The following is a 26,362-nucleotide window of genomic DNA, read 5'->3' on the forward strand; positions in this document are numbered from 1 at the left end:
CGGGCAGTTCCATAATCACTGAATTTTGTAAAAGAGACACATATGATATTCGTTATGTATATAAAGCTTTTTTTTTTAAAACAGGCGTGGGACTATTTATCCAGACAGCAATCTGCTTTAGTGTTTTTGTGCTCATTAGGCAGCTTACTTGTTTAAACACTGACACCTCAGTGAGCAATAAATGACTCAAGAGATCCATTAGAACACCCAGCTAAAAAAAAATATATGCATAAATAAATATCAAATACAATGAAGGATTTTCTTTTGACAAACTTTACCTTTAATCTGTGTTAGACTGCAGAATTTGGGAGTTTTCCTTGCACACCTTTTAAGAATAAATATTAACCAATGCCATTGTCTGATTTCATTTAATGATAGAACCTATAAATGAAAATCAACAAAATTGAGATAAGGATATCTAATTTAAGTAAAGGGCATTGATATTTTATTGCAGACAAGATCGCTCATTAAAATGTTATCCTATTCAGGACTCCTAGCAATTACTCTACAATTACTGTGTGGTCGTGACATAAAATACAGTTTGATCTTTCTTTCTTAGAAGTGTATGTAAACTATTCCAAAAACTTGACAAACAGGAAATAACAAAACATGTAGGCATGCTATCATCAATTAAAATAATAATATTACAATTAACTAGTGATTGCTGGCTGGGGACCTGGGTGCTCATCGGGGGCCCTGGGTTTGATCCACAGTTACATTATTTATGTACAAGGGTGTGAAACAAAAATAATCTATTTTTTAATGCCATGTTAATGATGTACTGTATAACTCCTACCCACAGTATCACGACTGGTAATGTTGTTTTTACAGTAGTCACAGAAAAGGCGTTGTTGGATGAAACTTGATTTTAAAATCTTCTTTTTTGTTTGTTTTTGTATTGTTTATTGTCCTACTGTCTGTGTTATATATGATCCTCTATTCTATCTTATTACAGAAAATAACAAATAGACCAGGTTGAAATAACTCAGCAAGGATACTCAAATCAAAGACAAAACATTTCACTGTTGGGTTGGGCCATATGTGGTCTAGCACAGGTGACAGGTGACTCTTAGAATGGGATGGGCAGGGTGGAAGCTAGCACTGACACTGCTGATCCAGCAGCTACTCTGTGGGTATGAGGAGAGGTTCAGCCACCAGTGCTGTCAACTCATCAATCATCACCAGCACCACTTTACATTCTTCAAAATTCCTTAAATAAATAAAGAAAGAATGACTCTAATCATGGCGTCTGTTCTGCTGTGCTGGCACCAGAAACCTGAAGATTGCATTCTTTAAATGTAACAAATTCTATGAAAAAAAAAAAAAATGGAACACAAAAGAAAATGCTGAGAATGAGAACAGGCTTATCCCTGGCTAGCAACGCACATGCCAAATCTGACTGCTGTTCGCTTTTTAATGGTCCTAGTGCTTTAGATATTACTATTTAAAAAATGTATAACTTACTGCATAAAAATAAATGCTCCTACCTTCTGTTCTGAACTTACTACAGATAAACGTCCATTTGTGCCCTCTTATCCTACTCCTAAATTTGAAGTCCTCATTTTTAATGAGTGACTTGGGTTAACTATCTACATCATTTCGGAGTTTATTAACCTGAATACAATTTCTCCTTACCTGTCTTTTTTTTTAGGCTGACGAGATTGAACTATTTTAACCTGCCCTCACAGTTCATGTCATTAAGCCCGGGATTAGCCGGGATGTTTTTCTCTAGCTACTCGAGTGCAATAATAAAAAAAATTTTGGCCAGAACCAGACACAATAATCCAAGTAGAGAATAATATCATTTTAGCAGCATTTCTGACTATGGTTGCCTTTTTTATTTTATCTTCACATTGACTAGACACTGTTAAAGTGGAGTCCACTCTAAAATATATTTCAAAGTTTTCACATTTAGTACTTGTATCCTAAATTTGTGTGCTAAATATGCAGTACATTCAAGCACATGTTTTAATTATTTTTTTTTAAGCCTGTCCAGTTACAGAGCAGGTCTGATTCCCTTTAATACATTCCCTACTCCCTGGTTTACCATCATTGCAGTTTGTATCCAAGTCATTTCTATAAATGGAACAGTAATGGTTCAGTGATTAATGGATCTGACTGTTGCTGATTTTTTCAGAGGTCTTTTTAAAGCCACTGTAACTTATGTCAATAACCTTGTTGGTTTTGTCAAAAAATGTTGGAGCTTTATTTCCCCCGCAAAATCTTTTACTCGATTATTTTACCATCAGTTTTGCCAAACAGGCTTAGCACTTTTGCACGATTTGCAAGTCTACAGCGCCCATATTGACTGTACAGTACACAGAAACCAACCAGTCACCACCTTTACCTGATAAAAAGTAGATTTCTGGGCTGTGTAGATTCAATAAAAGGCAGGCAGGCAGCCAGCCACCTCTACAGACACTCATAGCTGACACACAGCCTGATTTTAAACTGTATGATGCATTGATGTATCGCTGTTTACCTGATATATTTTTTGACTTTGTGGTCTCTGTGATTAGATTACACTGTTGAATCAGTTGTGTCTGTACAACCAGCGGCTTAACATGTCTACAATGAACTATGAGGTTTAAAAGGTGAACGAAAGACAGCCAAGTTTCATTATTTTTTCCTCACTCTAACTCTGTATATCTCCTGTTTCCATGCAGTCTTGACAAGAGATGCCTGAGAGGGCGGGGATCTGGTTAATGATCGCTAATCCTGCTGTTATCTGCCATGGAACAAAGTTGTAATATGCATTCTTAAACTACACAGGCCATTTTTTAAGCCATCAGGGGTCTGTTTGGGATTTTTTTTTTGTTTCAACAAAGATATTTTGATCAGGGGATTACAAACTTTGAAACAGATTTACAATTTTTTTTTATAATCGGCAAGATTAAGCTTTTTTTTTTTCCCTAAATGTTAAGTGTAAATGTAGCTAACCTACTTTAATCAGCTTGCTTTCACTCTCTTACAAATCTTTTCTGAAACGGCAGGAAGCTGATGTAAACAGAGATGAGTACTTTAGCGTGTACTTTTTTACTTTGCGTTTGGGGTGAAACAACTGATACTTGCCGAGGTTTTGTACTGACCCCCCACCCCCCCACCCCCTTCCACAACATATCCATTACTACACTTAAACGAAATGAACGAGGAGATCACATTTTTTATTTTTGTTTAGTTGGGTTGTTTTTTTCTGTTTGTTTTTTAACACATCTTTTGAGAATGCCCTGGTGAATTTACTGCTTAGTGGTATTGCTGGGTGTCCATCAGATATTAAGAAACATATCAGTACATGTTTTGATGGATATCAGTACATGACAAGTGAACCCACTTAAGCTGAAAAGGCTGCTAGTATAAACACGTACTCTTACAGATAATATCAATGTAAACTACTGTACCTAAACTAAAACTTTCAACTTTCTCCAGCATGCACTGTGTAAAGGCAACTGTAGACTGACTAAAAGACATGACCACCCCACTAATTCATTTTTAATGATCAATATATGTCAATATATGTCCCATGAAAATGGCACCTTTATTAAAGAGTAAGTAGCGGGGTTCTGAAACATATAGCATTACACGTCCCCATGTGTTGCTACAACTGTTTAAATAACATACCTGTGATTTCTCTTTTCATTGTGAACATCCTGACAACTTTTTACACTTATAACTTTAAAGTCAAACGGGTAACAGCAGTAATGATCCATGGTATGGAATAGAAAAGCCAGAGCACTTGTTGTTATGTTTTTTTGGTTTTATTTTATTCGCTTTTCCTGCAGTGATTTAGAGGACAGATCTCAAACCCGAGTGCACTAAACAGACTTTAAAGTTATAAGTGTAAAAAGTTGTCAGGATGTTAACAATGAAAAGAACAATTACAGGTACATTATTTAAACAGTTGTAGCAAAACGTGGGGATGTGTAACGTTATATTTTCTGGAACCCCACTACTTACTCTTTAAATCTTCAATATCAGATTAATGGCAAGGGCCACAAGATTTGTGGGTAATCACTATCCCCCACTTGATAGTGATGACTTATCCAGTGTAAATGTTACGTTTTCATGGGATGGCCCAGTGGCTTTAATATATGTGTATATATTAAATTATTTTCCCTGAAACTTTGAAATTCATTCAACCAAAATAATTCAAACAATAATTTGGAAGTTACTACGCATAATAATAATAATAATAATAATAATAATAATAATAATAATAATAATAATAATAATAATAATAATAATAATATACAGCCTTTTATCTTTACAATGACAGCAGAAAACAAAGTGTGCAATCCTCATGTACTCATCCACAGTCCTACAGTAGATAAAGTATGCCATCACATCAGAAAATATTTTCCAGTATCAAAATTTATCATTGGAATAAAATCATATCATACCAAACGCAGTATATAGTTAACGTGCTGTAAATGTTCAGATTCTCATAAATAGATAAAGTTACCCGCACCGTCCTTCCTTGTGCAACCAACTCCTGATTAAGGACACTATTAATAAACAATCTAAAGATCCCGTGACTCTATTGGGACCATTACAAGAACATTTTATATTCCTTTTATGTTGATCGCTATCAAGGGACTACCCTGTACTTTTATTTACCAACAAACTGATTCCGATGAGGGTGCGTTAAAAAATAAAACAAGGTTATTTACAGTTGCTTCACATCACTGACAACCAGAAGTGGGTTTCTTTGCAAACCAGGCACACATTGTAACTGCAGATTGATTTACAAGAGGTTAAAGGTCAGTCATATGGGCAGCTGCCCAGTGACATTAAATGCAGTGAGGGTGTTTTTTTTTTTTTTTTTTTACTTTTGTCTGTCTGTTCAACATCATAATGCCACGTTCTCCTTACTGGCATATCTACCATATATGACCTTTTCTGGTTTGCTCCTCTAAAAGTGACTGTAGCGATTACACTAAAACTTAAAGTTGATCACTTGTAATTAGTTATATTTATCATCCATTAAATCCACCTATATTTGAAGCTTTTAATATAGATATGTATTATAAATGAAGTAGTAAAATTAGAATGTTTCCATGCTTTACTAACTAACCATAATTAACTAAAAAAACATTTTTGGTTATTATTTTATTTTATTAAATTGGCTGTTGGGATACGTTTGTCATTTTTAAATAAAATAAAGATTTGGTGCATTTTTGTTGCTAGGTGGTATTTGAAGCTTATTTATACAGCCAGACTGACAACAAAATATTGTATTAAACTGTATGTGTATGTATATCATAATAAAAATGTAATACTGTTTGATTTGTAAAAAAAAAAAAAAAAAAAATTCAGAAGGACATGCCCTCTAGCTTTGTATCAGCTTTGTTTGAAGAGAAAGGCGCTGGGGGACGGTGAGATAGTGTAGCTCGCAGGCGTTCAGATAACAGACCCTTTGATCTTCGAGTGGAGAAGCAAGACTGGCCCTTTCAACAGAAACTTCACAGAGAAAGTAACTGTGGAACTGAACTCTGCAGTGCGGGGGTCGGGGGGGGGGGGTGACTTCACGGAGAGCTTTGAGAGGTAACGATTTGACAGACATCAGATAAAACAGGTTAACCTGGGTCTGTCAATAATAATAATAATAATAATAATAATAATAATAATAATAATAATAATAATAATAATAATAATAATAATAACAGCACATACTGTCACTTTCTGGAAAATTATATTAATTTGGGATGTATTCAATTGCCAATTTAGTACCGCATTGTTATTATTTGCGGTGTGGTGTGGATAGTATGGCAGTTGTGTGTCCAAAAGCCTACTTATATCCATACTGTAAATAAAGGACGTTTTGTATAAACAAAGGGTACATTTTCCTGACAATGCGCAGACTCGCCTGGGTAAAGCGTTGGCTGGCCTCATCTCAAATGATTACCTAAATTAATGCACCAACGTTTGTGGTGTTATAAAGCTGCCCTGTCAAAACAGACAGGAGAAATGACACCCATTGAGGCTTTTTTACAGCTTATTTTACTAAATTAGTGGCACGATCCTACCACTTTTACACCACTAATTGGTTTACACAAACAATCATTAGGCCATAAAGCCCTCCACGTCGCCCTATTCTGAGTATATTGCAACATTTCTATTGCCTCTCCCTTCTTGTTATTTAAAAGAAACTTCCATTCTAAGATTATGTTTACACACTTTGTATCCTGTTTGTACAGGTGTCCTCCACCTCCCATTAATTATTAAAAGTGTGTCGATATTTGTTTGATTACTTTCATTATTTATTTATGTTCGTTTTAAACCCAAGCCTAGAAATATTAAAAGTAACTCGACACGTTCAATGACAAGCGTTTAGTCAGTGAGTTCGTTTTCTTTCTCTTTAATGTTCGAGAAAGTGTATTTTAGTACTGTACTTAGTTAGCCTCGAGACAAACTGCAAATAAACTAAAACTATTGTGCACACTGAAAAAGTATGCCTATTTGAACGTGGCCAGCACGATTTACAGTACAAATACAAACAAAACGGTTATTATGGGGTAAATACTGTCAATGTGTTGGCATATCAATCAAGTATAATTTCATCAATGTATACTAATTTATCCACAAAAGCCATGTGCGTGTGCGTTCTCTGCATTACGGAACGGGCAATACGTTTTATTTATTTATTTAGTTATTTATTTATCATTTTAAGTATTATTTTCAGTTCTCAATAGGAGCGGGGGTTCTTGGCTATAACGTGCGAGTCACAGTCAGGAACATTGTTTTTCTTAAATTACTCAGGTATTTAAAAGGGTCTTGATTCTTGACAGTGATGTCATAATTTTTCCCAATACAAAAACGGTCTCTTCAGGAGACAAGTTGACACGGTTAGATTTATTTTTTGCATCGGTTTCGTGGTTCCACATCTAAGTGTGTAGATGGAACAGAGGAACTGGCAGTGTTGGCAAGCCTCACGAGAAAAAAAGCGTCACTGGCTTTCAAAATAACCCCAAAACAAGCGCAACCCTAGAGTGGGTGTTTATGCAAATTGAAACCCGCGACTCAAATTCCAACTGCCTCTCAAAAAAAAAAAATTCCAATCCCGTTTATTATGAGCGGACCTGGCAACCGTGGTAGCTGGCGGTATGACTGATCATATAAGTAGATAGATTGTTCCCTTAGATTGGAACTTGGTGTTAAATGGGGTGGGCGAGATTGAGCTAATGTTCCTTGGAGCGACAGGGGGGCCAATAGAGTCCTAACTTCCCAAGCATCCTAAATGACACTCATCATCACTGATCAGTACTCTGATTTTGTCTATTGTTTGGCGGGTTGTAAACCTGTCATGGGCAGGGATTTAGGAGTTTGCTTCCCAATCCTCACTCGAGAGCATTCAGTCCCAGTCCCACTGTAGATGTCTTTGTCTGCTACGGGCCCCTGAAAATACCGTAGTTGTAAAATTTGTAATTATTTTGGAGTAAGGATTCTCCAGGTTAACCCCAAATGGTGTTAAATGGTGTTACATGGTGTGTGTTAAGCTTGTTGTTTAAAATGTATCAATAAAAAGTACCAACATCGATTAAACCTAGTTAAAGTGCAATGCATTGCTGTTAATCGGAATGATTAAGAGATAGAGATAACAGTAGTCATTCTGAGCTCCCTGTATAGAGCAGTCAATTAAATCAGCTGTGCCCTCGTTTTAGTTAATATCCCCAAATAAAATCAAAATATGTTATTCTTATGTTATTTCACACGTGATGCACTGACACATTCTCTTAGTTCTCCCTTTTGCATTTGAGCAAATAACATATATGTCGCAATGTATCCCTGCAATGCTATTTGTATTGCGGTGTGTTCATCTCAGATAATATTATAAATCTATTTAAGCTCGTGCAAATAAATGGCTTATCCCACCCAAGCAAACACAAACGCACACTCACCCACTCACCCACTCAAACAAGACGCTTGCGCACCCCCTACAGCACAGTCACAATAATAAATCACACAGCACCACTGTCCTGAACCTGCATTGACACACTGCGTTGCATATTGTTACAGGCGCATTCTTTAATAACTATTACATTACAGAAACGATCATCAGCGCTCAGAAGGTTACAAATAACTATGTAACAATTTATATGAAGTTCCTTTTTTAAGTTGGCTACTCATCAACTATTACTCATTTTGATTGTGGTTACATGAGCTGTGATTTTGTATGCTACATACCTATACTTTAATATTTGTCCGTGGGAGGAAAGCAGCCAATTAAGTTATTTGACATCAACCTAAACAACTGAACATGTATAGGAGCTTATGAAAGCGGATTAACGCTGTAATCTGTTCTTAGTTTAAAGTGCTTTGGTTCTCAAAGTCCATTGGCGTGATGTTCTACCAGCAGTAATTATTAATAAGAACTGCATTTAAAAACTAAAAGAAAGAATGAAAGTCTTGGGGTCTCGAATCCATATCTAACTCACATGTATGTAATTTTCTGTCCACATATTTAAAACAATAAACCGTGTAATCAAATAACAGTGTCTGGAATTATTCTAGTGTTTGTGCATCACCAGCAGGCATGGAGTGTTCTTTGCTAGGAGTAGAATGGGGGAATGGTTTGTTTGAAAGAGACCCTGCTGAATTGATGTGTATTCCCTTTGGTGCCGCTGGAGTAAATATGATCAGAACAGGGGTTAACGTGTTTGCAGAAAGACGGGGGCCATCTGCCCATGGGCCTGAGAAAAGAAGGGCTCTCGCTTACAAAATATGTTAATCAGCAAACTCATTGCTTTGTGTTCACACTCTGCCCCACTGTGGATTAATACACATTCCCGATTATTACACATTTCATTGCGCCTATTAAAAATTATTTTAAATTAACCCCGAAAAGGCGGAAGGCATATGTAGAATATTAAGCAGAGAGAAAAAAATGAAAAGCGTAATAGTTTGTTTTTCTGTCAATGCTATAATGAATGTAGCCTATAACGCTGAGTTAACGTTGGTTTATGTATGCTACTTATCCCATGCCCTTGAGTAGATCCCTTTTAAACAATGTAAGATATACAGAGCAAGAAGGCGTGTATATCATATAAAGTGGACGTGGGGTTCTGGTCTTTACAGCAGAGATTAATGAACAGCATGCCTGAATAAATCATTTCGTAATTGTCATATAATCAATTTGGGGTTTTGTTCAAAGCATGCAGAATACATGCATAATATAGCCTAACGGTTTGGGATTATATTAATGAGTGGCCGATTTTATGTTGCTAAATGTGCACATCTTTGAAGAATGGCTGAGAAGAGTAGACTCGTATATTTGCTAACATTAACCTGATTTTTAACTTTTAATAACAATTCCACAATTACGTCTAACAAAAATGAATATCTACTGCGAAAATAACCTTGATACATCTGGATACCGGTATACTCATTTGTAACTATCGGAGTGTTGCGTAAAAATTAGTCAGCCTCTATTGATTAGTTTCTATATGTCTACTTTCTGATAGTAGCCTATATAAAAGACCATTTCAGATACTGAAGTGTAAATTAAATTATACACGTATGGGGGTAAATTCAATGTGTACACTTTTTGTGACGCTTAATAATATCAAGAAGATATGCATGATTTAGAAGATGAACTGATATTACAGGAAGGAATGGGTTAAATACTTTAAGTCTAAACATTTATTTAAAGTGTGATTGAATTATTCGAAGTTGTAGCGAGTGAGGGAGGCGCTAGACTGGTTACCTCCGCCCATGCTTCTCCCAGATCTTCTCTTGCTTGCTCCCTTAAACTCTCAAGAGGGCTGTGACAAGTAGGGCACTCTGTACTGAGCGGGTCTGGAGTTTGAAATCTGATCGTTGCTAATTTTTTTTCATCTGCTACATGAAGAACATCGTTGCCAGTTCAGGTCTTCAAGCCAAGATTCCACACACCAATAACAGAGCACTCTGACACTTTCCAAGGAGCTATACTAGTACTAGCACAAGCAAGGCGGGCATTCAGAGAAGCCGCGGCACAGGCAAGCATAGGACGTTATCCTCTATCGCAGCCTATACTTGTTTATACAGCCACATCTCTGAAACATAGAGGGACAACTGTATAGCTCCAGCGGGAATTGTTTTATACAAATAAACGTAAACAACAGTTAACTAAATTGGAGGGTTGTTTGCGGAGCGGCTGAAATGTTTAAATTTTGGTACGCAAACTGAAGAAGGAGATTGGATATATTTCTTCAATTTTTCCGACTTTAATTTTTTTTTTTTTTTTTTTTTTTTTTTAGAAGGAAAGGATTTTACGAAGTTTTCTTACACGACACAATTGGCACTGAAACGATTTCAACGTATTTTCATTCAAAGCACCCGGGAAGGAATTTTGTCAGAAACTGCAAACAGTTATTGTGCTTAAACAAAAGTGGATCTAGCCTAGAAGATTATTCTGGTCAACTCCGGGTCAGTATGATTACTCAACCTTTCTCATTTTACGTGTAATTTATAAAGCAATGTGTTTTGCAGCTCTGTAAACTATTGTGCGATAATGCCATGCAACCCTTTACCCCTTTATGATGGTAAATTGTTCAGTGGTCATTTTATTGATAATATTTCTTGATCGTAAATGAGCTGCTGTGAGTAAAATATTAAATTACCCGCGTTACATATAATCGGGACAGTCACGTAGATCAACGATGTCCTAATACTGTAAATCAAAAAAGCCGTAATGGCCAAATGTCATAAAAAGATGCCAACCAACCGACCTTATTTAGGGGTTAGTAATAGTTTGTGAGTCTTCGTTTGGTTTTTACTTTAACCACAAGTGTGTCACCGATGGTAGTAAAATGAGAATCAATCAAAACACAGTAATTTCAGTTGGATTTAATTTTTGTTTCATGTGTGGCTGGAGATTCTTTTCTTGGAACTTGAAGTCTCCAGTCTAATTAGTTCAGCGTGTGCCACATATAGTTGTCAGTGTTACTGTAATCGGATTTTGAACGTGTGAAATTCGATGTACTCCCTGATTATGGAGCACAAAACTATAGGTGTTCTAATTCAGTGCCTGTGACTCAAGAAGCCAAACAACAGGCAACATTTTGGTGTTAGTTTGCGGCGGAATATCAAACTGTAGCTATTACTTACCCGTTCTCTTCTGAACACATAGGACGGTACTGGACGGTATAGATATGCTTTTGATCCAGTTGATGTTTTAGATATATTTTTCAAATATTTTAAAATGTATTAATCAGAAATTCTTCAGCAGTGGGATAAATGTAATTCACACACATTTTGATTTTATGACGCCTTAGTAATGGTACATATAGCCTACCATAAATGTAAACAAAACAACAACAAAAAGAAAACACAAATACACGTTTCTTTTCCACATATCCACTTTTAGTCACAGGGGAACAAACTGCCCACTCAGATTGTTATCTTGCCTCTATCTAATCTTTAGATGTATATAAAAAGGAAGCTCTTGGCTTCAATGCGTACAGTAAGTACACTTTGGGATTAGGACGATTCACGGCCGCCAGTTTGTCAACTTCAGTTTGCATTACACAGCTCACAGGCACACTGACCCGAAAGTACGTTTTTGTTAAAAGGTTTTATAACGTGTGGAAACAGGTGTTTAAAGAACGTTGTATCTATCCTGTCATTAAAAAAAAAAATCAAACGTTCCCGTGGGAGAAAAGAAGTGAATTAAATTCAGATGGGCGGAATCAGCTGCACGACTGTAATGAATATTTTAGACGAACTTTGTGAAGGAGTGTTCATGGAAGAATGAAAATATGATGTATTATGATAATAAAAAGCTTTTAGAAAAGACTAAGCAATGCGCATACATTTTAAGTCAGTAAGAAGTTCAGATTTTTTCAGTATTTAGATTTCAATTCACCTGATAAAAATGATTTACAGTATTGAATATGATTTAACATAACCTACACTCCTAATGTAGTACAGTAGTATACAGTATTATGACATGGCAGTAATTAGGCTACTGTAGTTAAGTTTCCATAAGGATTTGGTCCCAGTGGTAGTAGTTTTCTCAAAGGGATTTTGTAATATATGTTTTAAGTAGGTGGTATTATGTGTGGTCTCATCTGAAACCAAGTGCTTTCATCAAAGCTAATAAACCCACAAACAAGATGATACCTTGAGCACTAATGCAATAAAGTCATGACCCCAGGTGAGACTGTGTCTTTATGAAATTATTTCACAATGTAGCTAAGATGAATACTACAGTCTAAATTTGAACTCATTTGGCTTTAGAAACAGTATGTACTGGAAACTAGAGTTTGTGTTGCAAGCACAGTGACATTTGTAACCAAGAGCACTGCATAAGGCAAACAGTATGAAGAGTGAAAGTTTTAATGTAAGCATTCCTTGAGTACTCTGTTTGTCATAACATAACCCATTGTGGTCTGATATATATTGTTTTGTTAAAATGTTCTCATTTGAGATTTTACTTTTTTTCAAGCTATTTGCCTGTAGTCATGCAACACTGATTACAATTGTGACTTGTTGAGACGTTATTGTAATCCAGTGCAGTTGTTCCAGCCAGGTTTTTTACAGCAGTTTATTTTTTTAACAGTATGGCATTCTTGGCACTGAAAGAAATCTTTGCATTTAGGTAAACTTTGACTAAGCCATGAAGCAGTCTTTGCTGTGTGGAAGCGTTATCCACATAGAGGAAATCCATCACAAGATAAAATGACCAGGGCAGACCAAAACTGTGATTTATACAACATACACATACCTATAGTCATTAATGCCTGTTTCATGGCTCCATGGTATTTATGATTTTAACTAAAGCATAAAGTGTAAAGCATAAACAGTAGCCAGTTTGGGCATCATGTATTTTTGTAAGACTTTTTTTCAATAGGCCACCAGATTATCTGTGCAGAGTAACTTTAAACAAAACAATAACACCGATGGAAATAGATCATACGATATATCTATCTATCTATATCTATATCTATCTATATCTATCTATCTATATCTATATATATCTATATCTATCGATCTATCTATCTATCTATCTATCTATCTATCTATCTATCTATCTATCTATCTATCTTATCTATCTATCTATCTATCTATCTATATCAATATATATATATATATATATATATATATATATATATATATATATATATACAGCTCTGGAAAAAATTAAGAGACCACTGCAAAATTATCAGTTTCTCTGGTTTTACTATTTATAGGTATGTGTTTGGGTAAAATGAACATTTTTGTTTTATTGTATAAACTACTGACAACATTTCTCCCAAATTCCAAATAAAAATATTGTCATTTAGAGCATTTATTTGCAGAAAATGACAACTGGTCAAAATAACAAAAAAGATGCAGTGTTGTCAGACCTCGAATAATGCAAAGAAAATAAGTTCATATTCATTTTTAAACAACACAATACTAATGTTTTAACTTAGGAAGAGTTCAGAAATCAATATTTGGTGGAATAACCCTGATTTTCAAGCACAGCTTTCATGCGTCTTGGCATGCTCTCCACCAGTCTTTCACATTGATGTTGGGTGACTTTATGCCACTCCTGGCGCAAAAATTCAAGCAGCTCGGCTTTGTTTGATGGCTTGTGAACATCCATCTTCCTCTTGATCACATTCCAGAGGTTTTCAATGGGGTTCAGGTCTGAAGATTGGGCTGGCCATGACAGGGTCTTGATCTGGTGGTCCTCCATCCACATCTTGATTGACCTGGCTGTGTGGCATGGAGCATTGTCCTGCTGGAAAAACCAATCCTCAGAGTTGGGGAACATTGTCAGAGCAGAAGGAAGCAAGTTTTCTTCCAGGACAACCTTGTACTTGGCTTGATTCATGCGTCCTTCACAAAGACAAATCTGCCCGATTCCAGCCTTGCTGAAGCACCCCCAGATGAGTCCAATTTTCAGCTTTGCCCAACACCTGGTCGTCTAATGGTTGGACGGAGACCTGGAGAGGCCTACAAGCCACAGTGTCTCGCACCCACTGTGAAATGTGGTGGAGGATCGGTGATGATCTGGGGGTGCTTCAGCAAGGCTGGAATCGGGCAGCTTTGGCATGAATCAAGCCAAGTAAAACATTAGTATTGTGTTGTTTAAAAATGAATATGAACTTATTTTCTTTGCATTATTCGAGGTCTGACAACACTGCATCTTTTTTGCTATTTTGACCAGTTGTCATTTTCGGCAAATAAATGCTCTAAATGACAATATTTTTATTTGGAATTTGGGAGAAATGTTGTCAGTAGTTTATACAATAAAACAAAAATGTTCATTTTACCCAAACACATACCTATAAATAGTAAAACCAGAGAAACTGATAATTTTGCAGTGGTCTCTTAATTTTTTCCAGAGCTATATATATATATATATATATATATATATATATATATATATATATATATATATATATATATATATATTATTATTTTTACAAAACAGCCCAAAAAGATATAACGATTTTCTTCTGGAACTTTCCATGAGTGACAGCTCTGAGGATGTTGCTTTAATTAAGTTTTCTCACTGCAGCTGCTTCCAAGATCAATTCTCACAAGACAACAACACAAGCCAGAAGACCCCAAAAAAAGGCTTAAATGGACAGTTGGCTTTAGTTTCTTTTTTGTTTCTTAATTACTATTGCAACCATAAATACAAAGCTTTTCAGCTGCTATCCATTAAAATAAACAGAGGCACAACACATTTTTTAAATTGGACTAAAATTGAATTGAAAAAATTGAATTGAAAAAAGTGCTGATGTTTAAATTGTAAACATCTTGAACTCACAGACACAGAGACGTGATTATTTTTATATGTTTTACTGTGTCGTGGTCGCAGATTACCAGCAATGCTTATGAACAATAAAATCATCTTAAAACAGATGCCAGGCTGAACTGGAAAGTGAATTACATTTTCATTTGTGTGTGTGTGTGTGTGTGTGTGTGTGTGTGTGATTGTTACTTGGATTGTGTGTTCCATTGGTCACTTAAGATTGATTAGCAATATCCCAGGTTTAAGTAGTGAAATCCTCTGCTAATTGAATTACTTCTCTTCTTGATCTGATCAAGGGAGAGTGAGTTCAGCTAAGAACAGGGTTAGCTTAGACGCCGACAGCAAAAACATTGTCCCTGTCCCTGCGTCCAACAAAATGCATTGCTCTTAACAACACACATTTATCAGGGCTATACATTGTTCATTTATTTAGACTGAAATATTGACCCAAGAATCCATTCTATTATTCCATCCTTTGTGGCATTATAGATTTTAAATACATTTTTTTCTAACCATGTGTGATATAATATTGAAGATATTTGAAAAAAAAACTTTAGTGGAAATGGTTGTCATTGAATTTACTAAGTTTGCTTTGTATTCCTATGTGGTACGTGTCCTAGTTTTGAAGTATAATGTAATGAGTCAGGTAGAAAATAATTTGTCTCATGCATATACTGTAGCTTTGTATGCTACAGGATAATCTATTTTCATTTGCTGTGACAACAGTGGAGTGAAAGTAAAACCTATTGAAAAAACAGTTTCCGTGGAGCTGTCATTATAATGCAAAGTGGTTACATATTGACTAAAGATTACAAGACTTCTAAATCCATTATTTCCCCATATTGTTTCATAAAATAAATAGTGAAATGTTGAGGCATTTTGTATCCTTCTTATCAATGTACCACAATTTTCACAGTGCCAAGCATGATTGTAGAAAAACATGGGAATAGTATGTCGTATTCTCCTATGGATTTATGGCCTTTTTCTTCCTTTATTTCAATTGAGCTGTAAATCAAAAGCCAAAGTTAACAACTAGTGGAGAGAGACTATTGTGTCGCTAGTTTGTAAATATATTTATTTTATCAGCTAGAGAAATTGAGAAGCATTGTGCTTATCAGTACCTGTGTACAGTGATAGTTGGTCTGTGTACACAAAAAACATTTGAACTAGCAAGAACAGTAACAAGGTGGCCAAGCAAGTATTTTCTACTGTAATTTCTTATTTTATGACCAGAGAGAGAGAGAGAGAGAGAGAGAGAGAGAGAGAGAGAAAGAGAGAGAGAGAGAGAGAGAGAGAGAGAGAGAATTTCAGCTTTGTCAGTACCTGGAACAGTTTTTGCTGTGTGTGCTATAGATGCAACCTGGTCCCTCCAATGTTCTCATTAATCTGTAGGGATCCTCCTGCCCCTCTGAAGTGAACCTGTCAGAATGAAAGCCCCTGGGGTTCCTGACCTCACTTGCTGGGGGTGCTCCAGGTGGGAGGCTGATTAGAGGACAAAGCCAGCCCCAGTGCATGGATCCTGGAAAGGCAGATGGTCCTTTTCGGCCACAACTAGGAAAGACAAATGGTGTGCCTTGTTGTGTGTGCGTGCCACTGGAAACTTGATTTCACCAAAAGCCCACTGTGGTGGGGTGCCATAAGAAACATAAGAACATAAGAAAGTTTACAAACGAGAGGAGGCCATTCGGCCCATCTTGCTCGTTTGGTTGTTAGTGGCTTATTGTTGTTAGTAGCTTATTGATCCCAGAATCTCATCAAGCAGCTTCTTGAAGGATCCCAGGGTGTTTATGTGGTGTGTTATTGTTGGTGTATATGTGTATTGGTGCACAGTGTATAATGTGGGGTTATGTAGCATGAGTTATTTAAAATGTATAGTTGTATTTAGGCACGGGGATTGCACAATCTCTTCACATGCAGATACAATGTGTATTAGTATGTGGGCACAGGAAGTGCACAAATTAGTTCATGTGCCGAGGTTCAAGTGAATGATTAATTAGTAATTGAATCCCGGCAGAGCTGTTGATGCACAAATCACTCATTTGGGGTTAGTGTGTTCGGAGGTAAAGCAAAGTAAAGCTTAGAATGTAAATAAGAAACAATTGCTACATTTGCTGGTTATACACCAGCACAATACTTGTTTGTTTGGTTCCATGTCTGTTTGTTTTGGCCACTGTGCCATTTTGTTTTGTTCAAGTGTTTTGTGTTTAAACCTTTTATTTTGTTCATTTATAATAATGGCGCAACAGCGCATTTACTCAAATTTACTGTAATCAAAAAGCAAACTTGTGACTTATATTAGTGATTCATTAATCTCTATTGAACTCTATCCAAGCATTTGCTGGGTCTTGTTTTTGGGGTAAATGGTCCCATTGCTTTGTTCTCAAAAGCACAGCACTTTTCACTATTATTGTATTTATTCATTTTATTTTTTTTGTAACCTTTAGCTTATTTGTTGAAACAGATTATACCAGTTATGAAAACGGTTAATCCAAAATTTATATAACCAAAACAGATTCAGGTAATTCTAGGTTTTGTTTAAAAAAATAAAAATAAAAATAAAAATAAAAATAAAAATAAAAATAAAATAAATAAATAGATAAATAGATAAATAGATAAATAGATAAATAGATAAATAAATAAATAATAATGAAACACTACCTTTAACTGTTGATTTGTTATAAAACTGAAGTAGACCAATCCATCAGTCCAGAGGTTTTGGAACAGGATAAATGTATCCTGTTATTCTTGGAAAATCCAGATTGTGTTACACTGTAGCATTAAAATTAGTTTCAGATGAAATTGTTCTGTGAAGATAAAGACTCCCTCTGGCTGCTAAAAAAAAAAAAAAAATACTGCTTGACTCAAGTCACTGAGTGATGAAATTGATAAACAAATGTGTAACATCACGGAGCCCGCTGTGAAAACAACCTGGAGAGATAGAGATGTTTGTTACACCAAGTGCCTGTCTAGTTTGATAAACCTGGTTAGGATCTGTAAGTGCTTTAACACAGATGGGTAAGGCTGTTAATAAGAGCTGAAGTTTCGGGCAAATCATAGTCAGGAAATGTTATCCTCTGTAGGTCATCCTAGAAGTACACTTTACTGAATGCTGTTGCCTTAAATACAATTGTTGGATTATATTCTGTAGGTTACTCTGAAAAGTTTTACTGCTGTAAAACTAGGATTAAACATCCTGTGAGATAGTAACCACTTTAGACTCTTCAGCCAACAGAATAGCAGTTATGTGCTTGGGGTTGGTCTCTTGAATTTCAATGTTTATACCTTCCACAAGACTTTTGGGGGGAAAAAAATGTACAATGCAAAAACGTTACAGTACAAATCTTATTGCAGAGCCTTTATATGTAGCCTTGTGTTCATCCTCTGTTTTGAATGCGAAAAAAAGAAAAAAAAAGAATTTGGTGAAAGGTGAAATCACTGTCTCCATTAAAAAGCTAATTTTAAAACAATCCTGGAAGAACTGGTTATAAACCCTTTGAAATGTGGCATGAGGTAGTTGTACTTCTACAACGTTCAAGCTTAGTATTAATTTTCTGATTCTGATGTAGAGCTGACCCCTATCTCCCTCCCCACCTCGTCTTACAGGAAAGCAAGTGAAAGAAGAGCAAGGGGTGAAAGTGTTCCTCCCGCCCACGAGAAGCATGCGGCCGGAGGATGTCTGAAGCTGGATGGGGCTGTAGCAGTCGACTTCTCTCCACCACCTCTACAGGAATGATTGCTTTGTGGTTCACACTGTGCTTTTACCTAGTGACTGTCAACAGCATTCCTGCAGCCAGGCTGCCCATTGCCCAGCCTGAGGAGAGGACGACAAACAGACCCTCAGGTAAGACTGGAGGAGTCGTTTAAGGGAGGCTGCAATCTCCCCAGCCGTATGCAGTCTGCACAGTTGTCTTTTTACTCAGAGACCATGTGTCCGGGGCTGGATTAATGCAGGGGCTTTAGGGGCTGCGGTCCGGGGTCTAGGATTTTAAGGTGCTCCAAAAATATATAGAATTTCGAATGCAATATAGAAATAAGTAGTATGTGACTGTATGGATTGGAACACCAGGGCTGTTTTACCAAGCCCTATTCAGTAGGAGCAGCGACTGCCTGATCACATGACTTGACCTTTTGTTCATTTTAACGTTGATTCAGCTTTACAATTGGTATATGACCTTTAAAAAGTGGAACTGAAATAACCAAGGTAAATTTACAATAGAGTGTTTGATATCAGGCATGGGTGGTGGTAAAACAGTAAAGGGAAGGAATTGAGTATGCGATGATGGACCCCAAAACTGTAGCACCCCTAGGGCCCCATCAAACTTAATCAGGCCCAGCACGTGTGACATGAAAAGATATAGTGATGGAAATAAGACTCCTATTGTACAAAGAATTATATTTAAGGAGTGGGAGGCAGTAGCTCAGTGGTACAGCTAATGCACAGTGCTTTGGGTCGAAATCCTAGTACAACACATCACCTCAGGGATGGAAATAATACTTCCATTGCATAGCAGTCTGATCCATTCCTGGTTATACTCTGTTTAATAAGACACACCTTAGCTTGTTACTGATACACTGTGGCTAATCAAGCTTGGCTAGTGAAACCTGGAATGGGTGAAACTGCTATGCAATAGGAGTCTTATTTCCATCCCTGAGGTGATGTGTTGTACCAGGATTCCAACCCAATGCACAGTGAATTAGCTATACCACTGTAAAAAGTTCTTAACATAACTATTCAAACATAATTCTTTGTATACAGGGACAGATTTCCAAACTGGTCCTTGCAGGTGTTGGTTGGTTAAGTTAGCATAGTGTTTAATAATGCTGTACGCAAACACCCCTCAACTGGATTTGCCCCAGATTCTTTATTGTGTTGCTCCTTTTTTCAAGTCCTGCTTTTTGCTGCACTACAATTGTGATGTGTAAAAACAACACATAGTGATTTGTTGTAGGAACCTTGGAATAGTACCCCTCTTTCTGTTTAAGTAATGCACCGTGAAGAGTTATTTTACTGGTAGCAGAACAAGGTCAAATTAGCTCTTAATCTCTTATCTGATGACAATCTCTCTCCATCACAGGTAAGTGAAGCAGTGCCAGTTTGCAGATGTCATAGTATTGTAATCTCCTATTTGTAATCAGTGGAAGGTAATCTATCTCCCACTCAGTATAGAGAAACACAGATGGAAGAGCAGTGGGAGCAGGCAGTGGGGTGGAGAAATGCTGGGTTATTTTACAAATCATTCGGGGTTTACTTTAAATAAATGTAATATATTTAGACATGGCAGAACATTTAAAAAGCTAGATGGCACATGCAGCCACATTTGCAACCATTTCCCAATACCACAGTGTTGCAGTCGTAGAGTAAATTGTTAATGTTAGCAAGGTTGTCCACTCCTAGCTGTGAAACAGTTACTGAAGTAACAATGGCCACCAACTGCTGTCTCCAAACTTGACATGCTTCATCTTCTTAATCTGTGATCTGGAGCAGGGAAAAGATAGCTGGTTGACAGGTGCTTGATGACTTGCAGAGTTTGACTTATAATAGAAAAGGTGGCAGTTTTCAAGGTGGAGATAGTATAAACATGGCGACATCACGCTAGTTTAATGATGGCAGTGCACTAGCTTCATGCACCATACTGAATCGGCATCATTTAAATAGGAAACACAAGGCAGTAAAATGGTCATTGATTTTAAGAAAGGCAATTATGTTGCTAAGTGTTAAAAATAATAAGGTTACAGAGTGGAATTGAATTATTTCACACTATAGAAGGTGCAGTCAGAGGCCCCTTTTGAAGCTATTTAGTTATTTTTAGTTCAATCACTGGCAATTTGTAGTTAAGGGGTACACAAAATAAAACAGAAAAGGGTTTGGAGAACAAGAAATGTCACAGCCCTGTAAATTTGCTTTACAGAGGCCCTGGGTGACTATGTGTGTGCGTGCGTGTGCGTGTGTGGGGGGGGCGGGGGGGGGGGGGTTAGGAGGAGAGGACACCCCCCACACACACTTCTTTAATACTATAAATCACGCCAGGGGTTGTTTTGTCATTAAAGGAGCTGTAATAAAACACCAGTTTCTGAATGTAACTCACCATGGCTCATTTTTCACAACCCAAATGAGCTGATTTACAGGGAGACTTCTCAGCCCTGCTCCTGTGGCCTGTGCTGATGAGTTTGTTTTTTATAAAAGTGAAAGCGAGGTGTGCTCTACTTTTCCCCTGGAGTGCTGTTTCTACCAAGGCTTCTGTGTATGTTCAGAAATGTTAGGGTTACACCTCGTAAATACTTTTTATTGTGTTTCTGGAATAAGCATAAACAAAACAAAGCAAGCAAAGTAAGCATAAACATAAAAAATATGAAATCTCTGTCTGTGCAATCCTTAATAACAAAAGATGAACCCTTAACGAGATAAAAGCAAAAACGGAATTTCTGACATTCTTACGTATGTCAAGTCAAACAGACATGCCTCCTTATATCTTTTTTTTTTTCAATAACGTGTGCTAACAAAATGTCTGAACCACGTTTCATCACACTTTAAATACAACACATCTCCTCTATAGATGTGTTGTATTTAAAAGTATGGGTATCACCCCTGCATACAGTTGTTGTATTTATGAAGGTATGATTTCTGAAAACAACATTATTTTGTCATACAGGCACTTGATTGTATGTTACATTTTAATTAGTGTAGAATGTCTCATGCATTGAACATAGCCTAATTTGAAATGTAATCACAAATCATGTTTGATGTTTGTGTGTAATTATATTAATTATATTCAACACCCACCACTTATTGTAGACTCTTTTACCAAGCGTTGTTAGCACGTCCTGGGTTTTTGTCCAGTATACTGTCAAAGTATAAACCAAGTCATTAATGAGTTTAAATTTCCTTTATGCCTTGTACTGAAGCGTTTTTTCATTAGCATGTGGGGTCCTTGTTGGGCGTTCAAAAGGACAGGCAATTGAAATACACCTAAACAGAGACAGAATTTAGAGTTACTTTAAAACGTTAGCCTTACCATAAAAAAAGAACATACATTTCTATAGCAACGGCTGGGGTGATTTCCTGTAACAGCACTTGGCCTGCAGGGAAGGTAAAGACCTTGCCCTTTCAACCAGGATTGATAAGATGTTTTCATAGGTGTGTCTCTGCTCTCCATTCCTTCACAAGGCTTGTTTCCTTAACAAGCCCACTGTCAGCTATTGCATTTGTTTGCCCAACCCGTAGTGTACACTCCTTTTAAACACATCCATCCCCTTGGAGCAGAGGCGTGTATGTTAGCAGCGAACGAGATCTCACAGGAGGTGTTCTCTGTGACCACAACTTTGAGACATCTCCACAGGGAGGTGTTCTGCTGTTGGCAGGGAGAAGGCAGATGGCGGATTGTGGGCTGAATAAAATCCAAATTGAACACAAGGGGCCTCATCTGGGCTTCACTCCCCCCCCTTTCTCTGACTGCAGAGTGAACAATGTATATTTTCTTCTTTTTTTATGAATGAAAGTAGGGAGGCAGGGCAGAGCTGAATGTGTGTCATTCACATGCAGGCCTGTAGTTGATGAATAAAGCCTGTTTTGTTTTCTTTTTTTGTCTCAAGCTCACGGTCTGAACATTTTAGGCAGCTCAAGAAGAGGTAATCTGTATACAAGGAGAACCTTCCATTCTTAATTATTGTTATTGTTCAAATCAGGTAGGCACTGTAGACAGTAGAGTTCTCTCTCTCTATCTCTCTCAGTTCCTCTGCAAGACCTTTTGAAGGAGAAACCGTTTTTGTTTACAGTTGACCTGTCTAATATTAAAGCCAAGTGGTGGTTTTATTTCTTGAGTTGTTATTTGTTGCCAGGAAAAAAAGAAAGGAAAAAAAAGCTCTTTGAGATATAGTATCCCATTTCCCATGGTCTTCTTTCCTTGCACGACTGGCCAGAAATGTATGCTCTCATACTTACTACTAACTGGATTTGTTAACAAGATGCTGGTTACCTCTCATACCTCGTTTTCACAAAAAAAATTATTTTGCATTTCAGCGTTTTCAAAACCCCAGTAATAACACTTCTGACACTCATCAATTTTTCTGCATGTGCTACCTTACAGCTCCACATTACTCACAATCAGATTCTGTCTGCTATTTTCTCTGACAACTCCAGTCTAAATTGATATCAAAGGAGCCTCTGTTTCATTAAGTTTTCAGTATCAGAGTTGCTTTGCTTAGTTATCAGTGGTTCAGGGAAGCACCTTGACACAATTGCGGTTGAATGGTGTGTAAGATTCTTTACAGAGACAGGTATGAATGGACTTTAAGAGTAAGCCTGCAAAGGTGGCTTCTGACATCTTCAAATAGACTGTTTTGAAGGCAAAAGGGCATTGGAATATTGTATTTCTTGTTACGAAAATACATTGTTTTATGTTTAACTCTGGTTCTTATGTAAAAATAATTTGATTTCATGCATACAGCTAGTCCATCTTTGGTAGGTGTTTGTTAAAAATGAGAGGAACTGAGTCAATAATATGATTTGTTTGTCTCTTAGTTGATTTATCATTATCAGAGTATAGCAGATAATATTTGAGTTTTTAATATGATTATTTGCGAGAGTAAATAGCCCCGGATTAGCTCTGTGTTTTAACCAGCAGTCGCTTGGAGTTTTGAACAGAGTAGCCAGTACATTTGAGCTGGCACTGATTAAATATAGCAGGGGAAATAAACTCCCAAATGCATTTCAAAAACAAAAAACAACAACAAAAAAATCCAGAAATGTTGTGCGAGGGAAGGTCTTGGCTTTTTAATACAGAAGGCCATCATTTTGCTGTTTGTGCTGAGGGTCTGAACAGACTAACGCTCTACAGCATTCCTACCAGTCTACAAGTCTACAAATGGAAACGAGTGTAATGAAACTGCGGAGCTCAAGCGGGGGGGGGGGGTCTCATCACTGTGGATCCCTGTAGAGAAGCTTTGGATATGACTTTCTACTGGTGATCTGTTTTCACCACTAAACTGCTCTAACTCAATGAGCTTTTCATTATTATATTTTTCCTTGCCATTTTTGTCAAAGAAATAAAAGACTTTGTGTCAGCTGGTGGTGTCAAGATTGGAAGTGTTTACTGAAGTGTAAGCTAGGGAAAGCAATTGCGGGAGAGTTTTCTTATTTGAAGTGTAAGCTGGGGAAAGCAATTGCAGGAGAGTTTCCCTATCTTAAGTTTGCATCTTCTGCACAAATAGAATTGTAAATTAACATTCAAAATATTTAGAAGTGGTTATAAATATTTTAACCATTAGAGATTTCTTTTATAAATAGAAAATAAAATAAAAACTTTTTCTGGCTCTTGATGAGTTTATTTTTAAATTTGTTTTAATTTAATTGTCAGTTGACCATAAAATATAACATAATAAAGGAACTAGAAATAAAAAGAAATAAACACTATAAATAAAAATGCAGGACTGTACAAGGTATGTAATGAAGGTAACAATGGAGGGAGTTAAGACTCATCTGTAAATGATGGAAAGTCTCACGTAGAGTTTAAATTTAAAAAAGAAGAGCTTGATGCAATTGAACTTCAGCAATTTTGTGTACTTAAACAAACTTGCAGAGACGCAAAATTATCAAACATTATAAAAAATGGTTAGAGACAATCAGAACTTTACTTGGGGCAGCCCCCTGCACAGCCATGAGAAAGAGGAATCAGGGCTTGATTCAGTCCTGGGTTGGAACGGTGAAAGATAGACTCATTTATTTGTTGGATATTTGAGTTAAATAGCAATGCCTCAACTGTGTTCCAGTACCGTTTTTTTTTTTACTCATAGTCCTCCCTTTGATTTACAGTTATATTAGATTAAAGAAAATCAAGGACATCAGTGTTTGCACTAAGAGATAAGCTCACATCTACATACCAGAGTGTGCAGTGTGGTACATTTAAAAATATATATTTATTGACAGCAGCTAAAACTACTAAGTAGAGTTCTAGATATTTGCATTCCGAACCGGCCTGTTTTCACTCTTTCTGATTGGCTCTCTTTTGGTGACAACTTTGTAACTTTAGCATCAGGAAGTGGGTGGGGCACTGCTTGGTTAATGTCTTTCACTACATCATTTCTAACACAATATATGGTTTTTTTTGTTTTGTTTTCTACTTCTTAACTAGAAATGCCAGCAATTACATTATACAGATACTGTAATAGGAAAACCGAGCAAAATGCAAGAGAAATGGCAAGGTCTCTATTTTTTTTCCAGGAGACTCTCACAATGTGATGCTTATATGAAACTAGGCCACTCGTTGTTGGAATGACAATTAATGCTGACTTAATGCAGACATGGTTCCAGACCTTGGTTTGAAAAGACTGAAGACTCTTTGGCTAAAGACAGGCACTTTTAGTTTTGGTTATATCTATATTGTTTGTAAATTTGTAACTATCTTTAGCCCTGTGCCTCTAGAAAATGCAGTGTAACACGGACAACACACAAAACCTCTTTTCTTGCACTTGCTGTGACAATCTTTTTTTTTTTTGTTTGCACTCTTTTGATAGTGTGCACTTGTTGGGACAGCTGGGATTATAGACATTGTTCAGAGGTATTTACATCCGGCTGAGGCTAGTTAAATGGAGATTAGGGCGCACACACTAAGTGAGAGCAATCCAAATGGGATAGGATTAAGAATCTGCATAGCTGTGAAACTCTGGAGCATTCATCTGAACGTCAGGTGATCCTAGGTCACTGATGGTGCAGGTCTTAGTTTAGTTTAGTTTGTGCCCACAGGGCCAGCACAGGTACATCCCAATAGTGTAGCACTAATACAAAGAGAGAACTAAGTAGACCATACTCAAACAATACAACAATTGTTTGGCAGCAGTGTGGAGCAGTGTGGAGTAGTGGTTAGTTCTCTGGACTCTTGACCGGAGGGTCATGGGTTCAATACCTGGTGGGGACACTGCTGCTTACCCTTGAGCAAGGTACTTTACCTAGATTGCTCCAGTAAAAAAACTCAACTGTATAAATGGGTAATTGTATGTAAAAATAATGTGATATCTTGTAACAATTGTAAGTCGCCCTGGATAAGGGCGTCAGATAAGAAATAAATAATAATAATAATAACAATTATTATATATCCAAGTAATATCAATAAAAGCACACATATACACATGTGTATACATACAATACACAAATATATTAAAAGATAAAGATATGTATGTTTAAATTTCATTACAACTAAAACAAGTTCAACTCAAGCACAGGTGACGCTGAACAGCAGTTTGAAACCCGGAAAGGCTTGACAATGACTCAATGGAATCTAGAAGGGCATTCCAGAACCCCAAGGCTGTGCCAAAGAAAGCATAATGACACAACTGAAGAGATAAGGACTGATGGTCAGAGTAGCTCTGTGGAGACTCTCAGCCCAGGTCTTTACGAGCACAGACTGACAGAGGCAGAACCTTATAGAAATGAACAAGGAACTGTCTTAGGAACTACCTGTGTACGACTGGTGTGGGTAACAACTTCTGGAATGGAATGGAATGGAGTGTGTGTGTGTGTGTGTGCGTGTGTGTGTGTTTGTGTGTGTGACTTTCCATTCATTGTGGGTTCTGTACGTTTACTAAAAGCTCATTTATATGCGTGTTGTTTTACAGAAAACCATTAAAGCTGTGCAAAAGTGG

At 36.9% G+C, this 26,362-nt stretch overlaps 1 protein-coding gene across 8 annotated transcripts in view; it reads left to right on the forward strand.

Annotated features, from left to right (window-relative positions):
• The first annotated feature begins 9,746 nt into the window (after positions 1-9,746).
• The window catches only part of LOC117409079 (fibroblast growth factor receptor 3-like), a 65,752-nt gene continuing 49,136 nt past the window's right edge, over positions 9,747-26,362 (forward strand). For all 8 annotated transcript variants that reach the window (XM_059004475.1, XM_059004476.1, XM_059004478.1 and 5 more), the window contains exons 1-2: positions 9,747-10,404; positions 18,332-18,564. In XM_059004475.1, the coding sequence (XP_058860458.1) occupies positions 18,401-18,564 (164 nt within the window). In that variant the 5' untranslated portion in view covers positions 9,747-10,404; positions 18,332-18,400. The remainder of the gene's footprint in view (positions 10,405-18,331; positions 18,565-26,362) is intronic.

This window comes from Acipenser ruthenus, chromosome 2, assembly GCF_902713425.1.
Source record: "Acipenser ruthenus chromosome 2, fAciRut3.2 maternal haplotype, whole genome shotgun sequence".
NCBI lineage: Eukaryota > Metazoa > Chordata > Actinopteri > Acipenseriformes > Acipenseridae > Acipenser > Acipenser ruthenus.